The sequence below is a fragment of the Marmota marmota genome, unplaced genomic scaffold (genome assembly GCF_001458135.2).
Source record: "Marmota marmota marmota unplaced genomic scaffold, marMar, whole genome shotgun sequence".
NCBI lineage: Eukaryota > Metazoa > Chordata > Mammalia > Rodentia > Sciuridae > Marmota > Marmota marmota.
The window spans coordinates 3,231,246-3,246,511 of record NW_026000108.1 but is presented as its reverse complement, the minus strand read 5'-3'; the positions used below and the strand labels follow the sequence as shown (position 1 = coordinate 3,246,511).

At 59.4% G+C, this 15,266-nt stretch overlaps 1 protein-coding gene across 3 annotated transcripts in view; it reads right to left on the bottom strand.

Annotated features, from left to right (window-relative positions):
- The window catches only part of Acox3 (acyl-CoA oxidase 3, pristanoyl), a 38,440-nt gene that overhangs the window by 18,632 nt on the left and 4,542 nt on the right, over positions 1–15,266 (bottom strand). The window contains exons 2-10 of one of the 3 annotated variants that reach the window (XM_048784094.1): positions 12,939–13,096; positions 12,329–12,562; positions 11,701–11,775; positions 11,205–11,294; positions 9,687–9,830; positions 5,438–5,526; positions 4,530–4,634; positions 2,256–2,352; positions 495–677 (exon numbers count right to left, since the gene is read on the bottom strand). In XM_048784094.1, the coding sequence (XP_048640051.1) occupies positions 495–677; positions 2,256–2,352; positions 4,530–4,634; positions 5,438–5,526; positions 9,687–9,830; positions 11,205–11,294; positions 11,701–11,775; positions 12,329–12,562; positions 12,939–13,082 (1,161 nt within the window). In that variant the 5' untranslated portion in view covers positions 13,083–13,096. Of the gene's footprint in view, positions 1–494; positions 678–2,255; positions 2,353–4,529; positions 4,635–5,437; positions 5,527–9,686; positions 9,831–11,204; positions 11,295–11,700; positions 11,776–12,328; positions 12,563–12,938; positions 13,113–15,266 lie in introns of all 3 variants that reach the window. The other 2 variants (XM_048784095.1, XM_015481917.2) reach the window with 2 other exon arrangements.

The following is a 15,266-nucleotide window of genomic DNA, read 5'->3' as shown; positions in this document are numbered from 1 at the left end:
CGCCGCACAGCCCCAGGTCCAGCAAGGCAGGGGCCTGCGCCTCAGGAGCCGGCATATGGGAGAGGTCAGCTCCCCGGCTGTGCCTGCCTGGACTGCTGCCTGGGTGTCTGTCCTGAGCCCTAAAAGCCACCACAGGGGACAGGGCTCCACACTCACCTATTGCTTCTGACAATCATTTCCTGGGAATCATGTCTCAGGGAAGGAATGGATGACAGGTGGACAGGCGGCCCACCACCTGCCACAGCTGTGGGACCTCACGGCCACATCAGGTGAGCATGCCTGCTGCCCAGACCTCGCCCGGCTGGCCTGCCCCGGCCCCTGCTGAGGCCATTCTACACACAGTTCTTTGAACTACAAGCCACCCGGGGGCACACCGGGGCCTCGCTGCCTGCGGCCACACCCCTTGCCTGTCCCCTTACTGCCGATGGCTTAGACCAGCTCCCAGGAGCCCAGAAAAGAGGCGCCTGGGGCAGCAGGGAGCAGGAAGCCCACACCTGCAGCTGGTACTCGAGCACGGGGACCTCTTCCTCCTCCGTTGGTCCAAACTGACACCGAGTGGCTGAGAAGCGGAGCGCGATGGACACGGCCAGCTTCAGGTTCACCACCGACATGCCGATGATGGACACCCGGCCCGAGGACAGGCTGCCCAGCGACGCTCCGAAGCGCTGCCTGGTGTCCTGAGGAAGAGAAGCAGGCACTGCGCGTGGGCCAAAGACGAAGGTGACCTTTCCTTCCCATGAGCCCTGGGGCACCCAGAGCCAGCCTCCCGGCACAGACGGCGGCTGGGCCTGCAGATGGCAGCTGCCACCAGTGAACCATGGGCGGAGGAGGGGACCCCAGCTGCGGGAGGAAGGGGCGCTCCAGGAGGAGGGAATGGCAGGCCACAGCTCTGCAGGAGCCCTCCTTAGGGACCAGGCCCTGTGTGCACCAGGCGGTAGGCAGCAATGGCCTGGGCGGCTGGAGGGCAGCAGGGTGCCCACAGTCTGGGAGTGCATCTCTGGCCTGACATTCTGCTGAAAAACTAGGTTCCTTTTATCCCCAACCCTGTGGATTCCCCTGTCCCTGTCAGATGACCTGATCTAAGGGCTAACAGATGCCCGTGTTCTGTGTCCCTGTGGAGTGGGAGGGTCTCAGAGCACCTCCAGTTTTCACCTCTGGTCTCGTCTCCTCCTGCCATAAGCAGTCAGGGTCCCTGGTGGGGCTGTGGCACGTCCAGTACACAGCCTCCCAAGGCCCCGTCCCCTCCCGCCTGGCTGCTGTTACCCCAGGCGTTGCGTCATCTTCCAAAACACTGTGGGTTGGGGAGATGCACCCCAGCGCCAGTTCTGCTGGCGTGGGAACACGTGCTCACCGTCACTCCGCCCCCCCCCGGCCCCCCGCCGTGCTGCCTTGAGAATCCCAAGTTCAGGTGACTTCTGCTCACTGCCATGGGACCTGAGGGCTCCAGGACTTTCCTCTGAAGTCCCCCAGCTCCTCTCTTGCTCCTGCCCGGCCGGCGTCTGCTCCCCTGGGAGCATGAGATCCTCCACCCGAGGACCCCGTCCTGTCCGTCTGCAGACTGCTCGTCCACACTCAGCCTCCCCAGGGCCTCCGCGGCCGGTGGGCATCAGGTGTCACCTGGCCCTCGGGCTGTCCTGTGGCCTCCAGAGCTCCTTCTCCAGGCCCCCGGCTTCATGTCAGGGTGATGTTTTCACAGCTCAAGGTCACATGCTCCGTGGCTTCCAGCCTCAGGGTGCTCCGTCTTTCCTTGTGTGTCCCTTACCTCTTCTCACTGCCAGGTGATGCGGGTGTCCCCAGAGTGCCTTTCTGATGCCCATCCTTGGGCTCAGTGCTCTTGGCCGTGATTCACAGCCCTGAGGCTTCAGCTCAGCCCAGGGCCACCTCCCCTCAGGCCACAGGTCTCTGGGGAGGGGTGGCGAGTCCTGGACGCAGAGAACCCTGCTGGTCGCCAAGTGTGGAGCTCTCCAGCGGCCTCTCCCTGTGGACCCTCAGGTGACAGCACTGGGGAGAATCCCCCAACTGGAACCCCATGGGCGTGGACGCCCCAAATCAGCCTGAGCCTGCTGCCAGGCCAGGCTCACCCTGCAGCTGGCACCCTGTGACCAAGTCCCTGCCCTGGCTGGGGACACAGAACCCAAGATAAGGAGGAGTGCCCAGGGCCTCCAGTGGCAGGGCCTTGCTCAGGGCTTTGGCAGGCCCTGCAGGGGAGGCACCCGGGGAGCACTGGCCACAAATGCCCTGCAGAATCCTCCTACCTTGAAGGGGGTGACATAGGTGCCCTCAGGGGTGACATCCCCCGTCCTGTTCAGGAGGTCTTCACGAGGAATCCTGACCTTGTGGAACATGGCGAATCTGTGGGGAAGAAAGGGCGGCTTCTGTTAGGGGGTGGCCCTGGGCTCCCTCCTATCCCCAGAGGGCAGCACAAAGGTGCCACAACCCCAAGGACAGGGCGTGTGCTGGCCTGCACACGGGGGAACACACAGCCAGGACCCCGCCCCATGGGACAAAGGTGTTCCTGGAGAACGCACAGGGCATGGGGCAGTGCAGCACCTGGGCAGCTGGCAGGACGGCAGCTGGCCCTGAGGGCGGCCGCTCTGACTCTCCTCATGTGTCACCTGCAAGCCTGAGCCCCGGGTGCAACGAGTGCAATGGAGGTTTCAAAACCCGCAAGACAAAGCAAAGAGCTGTGTGGCCACCTCGTCCACACTCGGCCTCCTCTGGCCTCTGCAGCCCCTCCCGCTCCCCAAGGGCGGCTGGGGGTTCCTGGTGCGGCCGGGGAACCCAAAGGAGGTGACCTGTCCCTTCTGAATGCTGAGAGATGATCACATGGTCACCTTTATGGTTGAGCATGAGTTAAACACTGAAGATATTGTGATGGTCGTCAGGTCAGGGAAACCCCTTTGGCAACAGCCTAGGCGACACATTACGTCAAGGGATGTGCGTTATTTAACTGTCCCCAACTCAAAACCCCAAACATAAGCCAGACACGTCGGTGGTTCCTCAAGCCACCCAGCCAGTGACTAAGATCACTCACAACGTCAGAGAGGACGGCTCTTGTGAAACCAAAGAAGACCTCATTGGTGGTGAACAGCTGTCCCGGCTGGGGACAGGAGATGGGGGATGGCCTGCTGGACAAGAAGGTGTTCCTTTCCCAGCACCTGTCCTCCTTGAAACCTGGCTTGTGGACGTCCCCTCTCAGTCCACCCTAGCCGTTTCCATCAAACACCAGCAGGAACAGAGACGCTCTGACACTGCCACAGCCCGGTGAGCCCAGCCCACACCCACTCCCCAGTTGCCTGCACCCCGTATGCAGGGTGACCCTCACCTGACCTAGCCTCTCCAGCAGCCGGGTCCACCAACTCAAGACACCTGGACCCCCCAGGCTCTCTCCTGGCCTGGGCCCTCCCTGCCTTTCCTGGGCAGCCTCTGGTGCTCCTCAGAGGGCAGCTGGGCTGCGGCCCCCTCCAGGAAGCCCGTCACGGCTCCCCACCCCACAGAAGTGGGTAAGGTGTCCTCTGCCCAGGACCCCACAGGTGACCCTGTTCTGTGCAGGTCCTGCTCTCTTCACCCCTTTCAAGATCATTTATTGTGGAAAAAGTGGTAGCAGTGAGCAGGTGAGCCTTAGCCACTCACGGGAGTCCCCAAGGTGTGTGGCTGCTAGAAATCCAGGCGACCCTCAGCCGTGTGGCTCAGTGCCAGGAACAGCCCTAAAGCAAAAAAAAGCAGGACCACAGAGGCAGGGCTGCATCTGGGCCGCGGGCGCCCTCTGCTGGGCAAGCCCGCCGCTGGCGGAGGGAACGAGCCAGGCTGGTGTGGGAAGCTGGGCGCTCCCCAGCTCCACGGCCTCCTGCGGCCAGCGTGTGGGCAGACACCACGGGCCCCACAGCCGGGACTCTGCTTCAGAGGAGCTCTTGGCTTCTCGGGCCGACCCCACTGCCCACAGGGACTCGGGAGAGGGGCGTTCCTGGCCATCAGAAGAGCCTGGCCACGTCCACGTGTCTACTGAAGCGGTCTCACCGGTGCTGCCGGGGCACCGTCCACCTAGAGATCACTCTTTCTCCAGAAGCAGGAGTTGATTCAGGGGAGCCAAGGGCAGGTCGTTCTGTGTGCTCCCAAATGATGCTGGTTTGTAAGGTTAGTGGATGGTCAGCAGAGGCCCTGCGGTGGCCGAGCTGCTGGCCACGCACACCTGCACTCTCAACAGAGGAGTGACGAGACCCGCTTTTCTCCAGCTGTGACAAAACCTGCTGTGACCAAGCAGAGATGGGAGACCCTCCCAGCCCAGCCCCCAACTACTGGGGAGGGAAAGATGAAAGGGGGTTTCTCCAGGCGGGTATCTGGCGACCACCTGGCTCACCTCCTCCTGGAGGCCAGGTCACCCACTGTGGCAGCTGCTGGGAGTGGCCAGCCGAGCCACACGGCAGGGCAGGACTGCTCCACTGCACCCAGGACCCAGGCTCCCACAGGAGCCTCCAGGACTCAGGGACCCCCTCTCCCTGTGCCCAGGATCTCTCTCGGGCCGGGCTCACCTGGAGCCAGTTCTGGGTCCTGTGTGCAGGGGGAGGGAGGCACCGACACAGTTAGGGCCAAGAGCCCTCTCCTGGCTCCTCCTTGGGACCACACAAGGGACTGACCTGGGGACACACCATTGCACGGATGAGGACCCTGGCCAAGAAAGTCAGCTGAGGTGGCACAGAGCTCATGCTCTCGATGTCCCTCAGTGACAAGACTCCCGGGGCCACCGCAAGCAGGCTGCGCACCCTGGCGCCTCACACTGTGCTGTCCCGTCACCTGGCCACCTCCTGCTAAGCGCAGGCCTCCACCTGGACACCAACCTTTCACTGAAGACTTCTCGGGCTGCTCCCAGCCAACGTCTGCACATCCACCTGGGCGCTCGGAACCCCCCACACCCGCACCAACCCTGCTTCACACCTGTGCTGGGAGCGGGCAGAGACCCCCATGTGCTCACCATCTTCCACCCAGCACTAAGCCAGTTCCTGCCCCAGCAAGAGCCACTGAGTAGGTTTCTGTGAGTGTATCAAACACATCAACCAGCAAACCTCCTCCGAGTTGCACAGGAGCACCAGGAACAAGCCCAGGGCAAAGCACAATTGTGGACAAGGTCCTAGGGTTCCGAGCAGGGTGCTGAGGCTGAGCCCCGAGGACCTGGCAGCAAGGAGGTGGCCTGGCACCCAGCTTAGCCCAGGCTGGGGCCCCCAGGTGGAGGGAAGGGGCTGGGCCTGGCCTGAGGCCTGGGAGCGCCACCTGCTGGAGGGGACAGCTGTTCGCAGGCAGGCAGGCAAGGGTCCCCACCGCCTAGAGCGGCCCACGGGAGCCTCCAGGCAAGGGCAGCTCTGAGGCTCCTGCAAAAGCCCACCTCAAGTGAGGGTTCCTGGAGGGGCAGCTCTGTGACCGCCAAGCCCAGCCCGACACTCACCCATTGTCCAGCCCGTTCTGCCCAAGCTTCTTCCCTATGTCGCCAACCATCACCCCTGGCATGGGAAGCAGGGTCTTCGGGTCCCGAATCTGTGAAGTCGTGGGGAGCAACAAATGGTGCTTGTTAGGATCACAGGAAAAGCAAAACGAGTGTGGCCAGACCCGTGGCTGAGCTAGGGGCCACTCTGCGCAGCTGTGGGTCGCGCCATCTCCTCTGGGAGCGTCAGGCCCAGGGGCTGCCCTGGACCTGGGAACCGGCGTCATGTGGAAACAGGCTCTGTGCAGATGCCTTGAAGGCTGGTCTCGAGACAAGGTCACCCCAAACACCTGGTGGCTCTAAATTCAAGGACAAGGATCCTTACAAGGGACCAGGGAGACATATACTCAGGAAGCCACATGACTGGGGTGAAGGCAGAGACAGGAGAGAGGTGGCCATGGGCCAAGGATGCCCAGAGCTGCCAGGAGCTGGGAGAGGCAGGGAGGGGCCACCCCACAGCCTCAGAGGGAATCCCTGCTGCATCTGGACTTCAGACATTGAGCTCCCGAAATGCAACCAGAGTGCCCAGCCCCCAGCTTGCAGCCTGTGGATCTGAGAAGGCGGCTGTCCGCTGTGGTGAGGCCGGTGGCCACAGGGCTCTGTGGGGGCAGCTGCAGGGCCGGAGTCAGGGCTGACGGTGCGTGCTACCTGAATGCCACCTGGAGGTCCTGCCACAGCAGGGTTCCAAAAGAATAACAACATGGCGGCACGTATGTGCGGTGGGAGGGACGGTCGAGATTTGTGGCAACTCTCCACTCACCAAGACGGGTTTCCAAAGGCCTACTTATCCAAAAACATGCAGAGCCAGCGGGCTGACCAGCCCTCACCTCTGCTCCGTGAACGGGACACGGCTTCATTCCATGAGAATGTTAGCACAGGGACTTCTGGTCGCAAAGGAGCGGCCACCACCTGCCCCTCCAGAGCTCAGAGGCCGTGTCTGGAGATATGTGGTTGTCCCAGCTAAGGGGCAGCACTGGCGTCCTGTGGTGGAGACCAAGGCTGCTAAACACCCTAGAGGGCACGGATGGTCACAGGACCGCTGTCCACTGAGGTGTGGAGGAACCCCGATGGCAGGGAGAAGAGCAAGAGAGAGGAAGGAGAGGAAGCTGAGGTCAGATCACTTACAATTCACGGGTCTGCGTGTACGTCAGCTTTTATCTGGTAAAGCAATGGTCTAACTTAATTGAAATTTAAAATAAAGATATTTAAAATATTTAAAGGGCCAAAATCCAAACACAAGACATATTCTCCCTTTTCCAGTCTTTCAATAAGGCTCAGTGAAGAGTCAGAAGCAAATTTTAAAAAATCTTTTGAAATAAATGCCATTTAAAAAGCAGCTCAAAAAAACAGAAATGAAGAGTGGCCGGCTTGGCCCTTGACTGCCCCGAAGGCCAGGAGAGAGAACCTGGAAGGGGAGGGGGCTGCGGGGGGCTGGAGGGGCTGCAGGAGCAGGCGCCCACAGGGTGGAAGCCGGCGCTCCCTTTTCCTTTTGCCCCTGGTGCTGGGAAGTGAAGGCTGTGCTCTGCTCCCCCCGGGTGTGCAGCCTCTCCACAGGCCCAAACGCCACAGGGCCAGGTGACCATAGACCGAAGTCCCTGAAACCATGAGTCAAAATAAACCTTTCCTCCTTTTAAGTACATTATCTCAGCGATTTCGTCACAGCAACAGAGAGCTAATACAGAAAACTAGCACCTAGAATCGGAGTCATTGCTGCGACTATATCTGACCACGTACAGCTTCAGAAGCCTTTGGAATTGGTTTGCAGGAGAATTCAGACAAGTTTGGTGGAGCAGGTTAGAGAAAGCCTCGGTGGTATAAACAGCTTCATGGAAAAATCTGGTCCAGCTCAGAAGAGCAGAAGGTGATAGTAATTCAGACAGTAAAGGCCAGGCTCGTGACGTTTCAGATGGGAACAGGCCTCTGTGGGGAACTGGATTGGCACTGTTCATGTTCCTGTGTAGACAAAGAACTTGTCTATATTTTCTCTGTGTTCTGACATTTTGTGGGCCTCCAGTGGACGGCAGGCCTTGGCATTGTCCACGTGGTGCTGGTGTTGGTTTTTAGTTTTTTTTGTTTCTTTTGGTACTGAGGATTGCACTTGGGGGCTCTCGACCACTGAGCCACACCCCAGCCCTGTTTTGCGTGTTCTTTAGAGACAGGGTCTCACTGGGATACTGAGCACCTCACTTTTGCTGAGGCTGGCTTTGAACTTGCGATCCTCCTGTCTCAGCCTCCTGAGCCACTGGAATGACAGGCGTGGGCCCCTGTGCAGGGCTGGTGCTGGTGCTGCAGGCATACAGGGGCCATGGAGGCTTCCGCCAAGATCCCTTAGGAATCCCGAGAGGCCAGGGGTGTGGGGCAGGGTCAGAATCCCTAGACACCCCCCACAGAGGGCCACATGTGACGCTGGGAAAGCAAAGCCCAGGCCACAATGAGATGCCGCAAGCTGGAGATATGAGGAAGGGCCTGCCTGCCGCGCGGAATGCAGGCAGCGAGCAGAGCCAGGCCCGGGGAGAGGCCAAGTGTTCTCGGCCAGCAGGGCCGCAGCAGTGGGGCTGCCTGGGTTTTTTATTTTATTTTTTTAGTACCAGGGGTTGAACCCAGGGGTGCTTTGACTTTTCTTATTTTGCATTTTGAAATACGGTCTCACTAAGTTGCTGAGGCCCCCCTACACTGCTAAGGCTGGCCTTGAACTTTCTATCCTCCTGCCTCGGCCTCCTGAATCGCTGGGATTACAGGTGTGTGCCACGCGCCTGGCTGCCCAAGCACTTTCGAGTTCACATCACGCCACTATGTGCCCAAGGTGCCAGAACTACAGGGTTAAATGTTTGCCCTTCTGGGTTTTGGTCTTGCTTTGGTCTAATTCCTTCGTTCTATAGTCTATTCTTCCTTTGGGATTGGGAATGTCTATCCTGTCCCACCACTGTATCTTGGAGGTACGTAACTTGTATTTTAATCTTTACAGGAGCTCACAGCTAAAAGTTTGCCTTTGAGACTCAGAGACTTTGTATTTGCACTTTTGAACAATGATGGGACAGTTAAAACTTTGGTCTTTCTTGGAAATTAACTGAATGCATTTCACATTATGAGGTGGACGTGAGATAGGCCCGGTGGCACATACCTATCATCCCAGCAACTTGGGAGGCTGAGGCAAGAGGATTGCAAGTTTGAGGCCAGCCTCAGCAGCTTAGCAAGGCCTGAAGAAACTTAGCAAGACCATGTCTCAAATGACAAGACTTTTACAAGCTGGGTGTGTAGCTCAGTGGTTAAGCAGAGCTGGGTTACCCCAGTACCAACAGAGGGGGAGAGAGAGAGGCCTCTGGGGGCCAGGGACGATAGGACATTATGGTCTGAATCTGAAATGTCTCCCAGAGGCCACGTGCTGAAGGCTTAGCACTTGGGAGAGGATGAAAACTTTAGGGATGGGAACTAAAGGAGGAAATCACATCCGTGGGGCATGCCCTTGAAGGAACCCTTGGGACCTCAGCCCCTTCCTCTCTCCCTGCTTCCTGACCAGCTAGAGGCCTGCGGGTTCACACACACTTCCACCAAAGGCCTCCCGTGATGGGCCAAGCAACCATGGACACAGCCTCTGAAGCCACAAATCAAAGTAAACCTTTCCTCCTTAAAAGTAAATTATCTCAGACGTTTTGTCACAGCAGCAGACAGCTAACACAGAGGACGGAAATTATAAAAACAATTGGTATTTTTCAAGTAATGGAACAATAACACTATGAATGCAAGTTTTCAGTTCATCGAGAAGTAAAATGATAATGTAGTGATTATAAATATCCTTAAAACTCTTGAATCAAGGAAAGACTTCTAAAGACGAAAGTAGAAAGAGTCAATGTCAACTTATCTCAGGAATATTTAATTGTGCAGTTCACATCTCACACTTCCACACTTAAGGGACTGCCAACCCGAGGGCCCCTCAAGCCTGCGAGCACCTCCACCAGCCAAGGCTCGGGACTCCACTCGCCTCCTCCTGTCTCTCCCCTGGACTGGCAGCTCCACTGGGCAGGACCCACAGCGCCCTGCACACCGGGGGCTTCCCTGGATGCCTTGGAGAACGCACAATCCTCTGAGCACCTTTGGCATCAGGCTAACCACAGCCGGACAGCCCAGCGGCTTCCCCGGTTCCCCAGGCCCAACCTGCACTCGCAGAAGCCACAGGGGCCTCAGGCACCCCCCGCTGGTCCCCCTGGCACCCTACCTGGACCACAAAGGAGTGCAGCCCGTGGCACTGGCCCCCTGGCGTGTACAGCTGGGCAAACACCACCGCGTGAGTCGCCGTCTTGCCCATGTTGCCAACCCAGAATTTGGCAGCTTCAAAATCGGGCGAATGTATGACGAATTCCTGCGAGAGGAAGAGTGACACCGTGGTCAGCACCGAGGCGCACGCCTCCCCCAGGTCGTCTTCTGTGGTCAGCATCTTTGGCAACAGTCAAAAGGAGGCACTTTGACTTCCTTTACTGCAAAGTGGGCCTTATTTTTAAAGGAAGCATATCCCACGCCTGTGATTTACAGACTTGAGAAATGACAAGCAACATTGCAAACAATAAAATGTACGCAAAATACTCTGTCTGCTAAGACCGCGCTCCTCGCCAGGCTGAGTGGGAGGGCCGAGCACCCGCGCTTCCTCCACGTGCCCTGGACTTCTCCGGGGTGGCAGCCTGTTTCACCTGCGGTCTCTCTGGTCTACAAGCTCCACGAATGAGGCTATCCCCGAACGCCCAGGAGCCCTGTGGACACACGGTGGAGAACAAGCTGCCGCCTCTGCATGCTTGGTGTGGCCGTGAGACCACGGCAGGTGCGAGGCCAGGGCAGGTGCGCGAGGCCAGGGCAGGTATGCAGTGAGAGATGGCAGGTGTGTGAGACCAGGGCAGGTGTGCGAGACCAGGGCAGGTGTGCAGTGAGAGATGGCAGGTGTGTGAGACCAGGGCAGGTGTGCGAGCCCAGGGCAGGTGTGCAGTGAGAGATGGCAGGTGTGTAAGACCAGGGCAGGTATGTGAGACCAGGACAGGTGTGCAGTGAGAGATGGCAGATGTGCGAGACCAGGGCAGGTGTGCGAGACCAGGGCAGGTGTGCAGTGAGAGATGGCAGGTGTGCGAGGCCAGGGCAGGTGTGCGAGACCAGGGCAGGTGAGTGAGACCAGGGCAGGTGTGCAGTGAGAGATGGCAGGTGTGCGAGACCAGGGCAGGTGTGCGAGACCAGGGCAGGTGAGTGAGACCAGGGCACGTGTGCAGTGAGAGATGGCAGGTGTGCGAGACCAGGGCAGGTGTGTGAGCCCAGGGCAGGTGTGCAGTGAGAGATGGCAGGTGTGCGAGACCAGGGCAGGTGAGCGAGACCAGGACAGGTGAGCGAGACCAGGACAGGTGTGCAGTGAGAGATGGCAGGTGTGCGAGACCAGGGCAGGTGTGCGAGACCAGGGCAGGTGTGCAGTGAGAGACGCAGAACTCAACGTGCAGGTGACTGGACCACGCGCACGCAGCACCAGCCCTGCTGGCGAGCAGAGCAGTGAACCCCACAACAGTGGTGTCCTCTCTGGCTTTCAGGGTGCACAAACCAGAGCACCTGGACTCTACCCTGGGTCGTGGGGCACGGGCACCGGCTCTCCAGCACCCGGGAGGCTCTGTGTGCATCTTGGAGCACCGGCCGGGATGGGTCTCCTTGTTAGTGACCACCCCACTCCCGACAGTGCCACGGGGAAGGGGCAGGAAGGGGCGCCCACCTGCGTGGCGGGATCATAGTGGGCGGTGGTGCGGATGGCCTTGGTGTTGCTCCCGTGACTCAGCTCAGTCAGAGCGAAACAGCCAAAAATCTAGGAGTCCAAGTGCAAAGCACGTAAGGCGAGCTGTTCCTGAGGGCCTGCCCCACCTGTCCTGGCAGAACTGACTGGGCCCGCCCATCGCCGTTCACCTGCCTCCCCAGCTCTGACCTGGCTGCGTCCCATGGGACCGGGTGCCACCTCGTGAGATGACAGGCAGACCAGCCACAGCCCTCTCTGGGTCACAGGGTGGTGGGGACTGCTCCGGACCCCGGAAGCAACGCCAGGCCCCGGCTTGGGCGGGCAGCAGAGCCCACTGTGTGTGGGCTGGGGAGTGGACGTGGCCCGAGACTCCCCTTAGATAAGATGGCCACAACCTCCAGGGGCCTCTCCTGCACTGCCCTTCCCCAAATCCCAAGAACAGGGAGGAAGGCCGGGCCATTCTTGGCGCTGACCTTACCTCTGTGTTGAAGATCTTTTCAATGTATTTGAAGTGTCTTTCAGAACCGGAGTTGTAGACTGCCGACCCGAAAACCTGCAGGAACACCATTGTGTAAACAGACGGGGCTAAGAAGCTCTGGAGGCCGACGTGACATCGACACGGCCCCCGGCTCCGCGCCACCATGCTGGCTCAGCGAGGCCCCGTGGGACAGGGGCAGCTCCTCCCGAGGTTCGTCTGCCCAGGGGCCTTGGATTCCACTGGCAGCAAGGCCCGGTCCCTGGCCAGGCAGCCTGCAGGCACCTACGACAAGTCCTGAGCCGCTGAGAGGGGCCAGGAGGACGGTGAACAGCAGGGAGAGCCCCACCGCCATCGACAGCACACCCAGGACGAGGGCCACACCCTGCCCAGTCCCCTACCAGTGTGTGGGAAGGAGGCAGTGGCCACCTCCCTTCGGCCCGCCTTCCTATTCCCACTGGTCACACACACAGCAAAAAGGAACACAAGGCCCCAGGATCTGGCATGGGCCTTTGAGTTTCATCCAAGTGTGCAGCTTTGCCTGGGGTTTGCTGGCTACCTGGGGAAGCATGGCGGTGGCCCCCGTCCAGCTGCGTGTGGCCATGTGCAGTGGCCTGCGCTGTGCACTCACCAGTAGGTGCAGGAAGCACTTGGTTGCCAGGGACCAGTCGTACATGCCCAGGCAGTGGATCAGGGCCCAGACCCTCAGCGGGCTTGCTGCCAGGTCCTCCACACTGAAGAAGCCATACTCCAGCACCCGCTTGCACTGAAGGAAGCTGAGCTCCCGGTACTTCTCCAGCGGCAGGTCGGCCCCACGAGAACGGGAGAAGAGAGGGTCCTTCTCCAGAGCCGAGAAGATGGTTTTCTGGAAACACAGGAGGCCGTGCGGCCGACTTGGAGGAAGGACGGGACTTCATTCACCCCCACCCACACAGTTCTCAAGGCTGGAGCTGCCAGGGACACAGTCTAACCCAGGACCAGCGAGGAGACGGCTGCCACTCCCAACTGAGGGACAAGGGGCTTGAGGGTAGGAGCTTGGACTGGGGGTCTGTTCCTGTCTCTCAGGTCGGTTCCCTGAGGCCCGTCCAGGGTTACAAAGACGAGAACGGCCCACGGTGGCCCAGGATCAGCTTCTCACAGAGGAGGCAGCCCCAGGACACCACACAGCTCAGAGCTGCAGACCCACTTCCACCAGGGGACGAGGACGCCGGCAGCACACGCCGCAGCGCCACGCACCTCACCTTAAAGCAGACCACGTCCTCGCCTTCCAAGAACAGCAGCAGCTCCGCACCACTGAAGGATGCGCGGGCCCGGTACCTGCTCAGGGGTCCCCTGGGGAAGTCTGGCCACAGGGCACGGGCGCTTCCTTCCAAGGTGGGCGCCATCCTCTGCCATCAACCTGCGGAGGACACTGCCTGAAGCCGGGTGGCAGGTCACCTTCAGATGGCCACATGCCTGGCCAGGTGCCACCACCCAAGCAAAGCCAGCCCTGACCTGAGGGGACGGCAGGCAGGGCCCGCACAGAGAAGGGGTGCCATATTCCAAAAGAGAAGGCGAGGTGACATTTCTCACCTCCACTCCTGGACAAAGGGTGACGAGGACACAAAAGAGAGCTAAGAGAGGTCCCAGGGCTGGCGCTGGAAGGACACGGGAAGTGGGTGTAGCAAACAGATGGTAGGCGAGGGGTCCAGAGGGTACTGGGGACTTGGGCTCAAGCAGCCTCGGCTCAGCCTGAGGACACCACGCAGGGCTTCCCTGGGAGTCCAGCAAAGCAGCCTGGCCACACACCATGGTACATTATGTTCCTGGACGCGGGCCATCTGTCCCAGGCTTTGGTCCTGTTCTGTCCCCAACATGCAGACACCTGCCTCTCCACTAAGAGAAAACGGCGCTCAAACAAGGAATTCAGGGACTTCTGAGTCGGCTGGCCCTTTCCCAAGACCTCAGCTGGTGGAGGTGCTGGAGGAGATGGCTGTGGACCCGGCTCTCCACAACCATGGAGCCTGGGGAACTGTGAAACGCTTCTAGGTGACTGCTGAAGTACTCCAGAGCTGGACTCTGCCCTGGACAGTCCACAGTTCCAGTAAGAGGGAAAGGAGGGACGTGGCCACCAAGCCCTGCTTGGGGGCCAGGGAGTGCGCTCTGCAGACAGTCTCCGGGTAACCCTCCCATCTCTGTCCCTGTGGAAACAGGTAAGAGCTGAGGAGCACAGGGCTACTTTGCAGCAGGGAAGAGGCAGCAGAGCTCTGCGGCACTCCCCAAGGTCAGCTTGGGGAGACCCCAGGTCACGGGAGGAGAAGCACACGAGGAGCAAGCGACAGGGGATACTACGAAGAGCAAGGCAGGAGCAACGGGCAGGAGGGAGAGGCCACGTGGAGACAACTGCCTTGCAGACAGACTGAGGAGTCTGTAGACTTTCAGCTGGACTGACTGTGGCCAGCGGGATGTATCCTACAAGTGACGGTGACATAAGAACAGCAGGTCAGGCTGTGCCTGCCCTGGGTGACCCCATGATGTGTAGAACAGCAGTCCTCAGGCTGTGCCTGCCCTGGTGACCCCATGATGTGTAGGACAGCAGTCCTCAGGCTGCGCCTGCCCTGGTGACTCCATGGTGTGTAGGACAGCAGTCCTCAGGCTGCGCCTGCCCTGGTGACTCCATGGTGTGTGAAACAGGAGTCCTCAGGCTGTGCCTGCCCTGGTGACTCCATGGTGTGCAGGACAGCATTCCTCAGGCTGCACCTGCCCTGGTGACTCCTTGGTCTGTAGGACAGCAGTCCTCAGGCTGTGCCTGCCCTGGTGACTCCTTGGTCTGTAGGACAGCAGTCCTCAGGGTGTGCCTGCCTTGAGTAACCCCGGAACAATCTCTCCTGCCAGGCACCACCATAAAGAACACACCTATTTTTTATAAAAACGTATACATGCCAGCCAGGCACAGCGGCACATGCCTCTTGAGGCAGAGGCAGCAGTATCTCAAGCTCAAGAACTGCCTGGGCAAGTTAGTGAGATACTGTCTCAAATTAAAATGCAAAGTCTGGAGGTGTGGCTCAGTGGTAGCAAACCCCTGGGTTCAATCCCAAGGACAAATAGTAAACAAGAACTCAAACATGCCAACTATCAAACATAATCAGAAGCACCTGGACTCACAGACTGCCCAGATCATACCAAGATGGGAGCGAACAACCTAATCAGACAACACCCATCACTCAAGACCCCGAGGCTGGACACAGCAGCACCTGGACTCCATCACCTGGTCACTCCTCACATGCCTTTTCCAGGAAAGTTGCCACAGCAGCAAACCTCTGCTTCTGTCCGCTGGGCTTCAGCACGGCATAGCTTCTCCCGTGTGATGACCACACACAGCCCTCTGCACGCTGACACGTCCAGTCTGCACCTGCAACTCTGCAGAACTGGTTTGTCCTAACCCCTCTCTGACCACCCCCAGTGGACAGTGTGTTCGTCTCTCTGCCCCAGCTCTAGGCCCAGCAGCCTGTCCTCTGTGGCGCCTTTACCTATCTTATTCTTTCTGCGACCTCTCTACATATGACGTGTGCTTTGAGGGTGACAGGTAC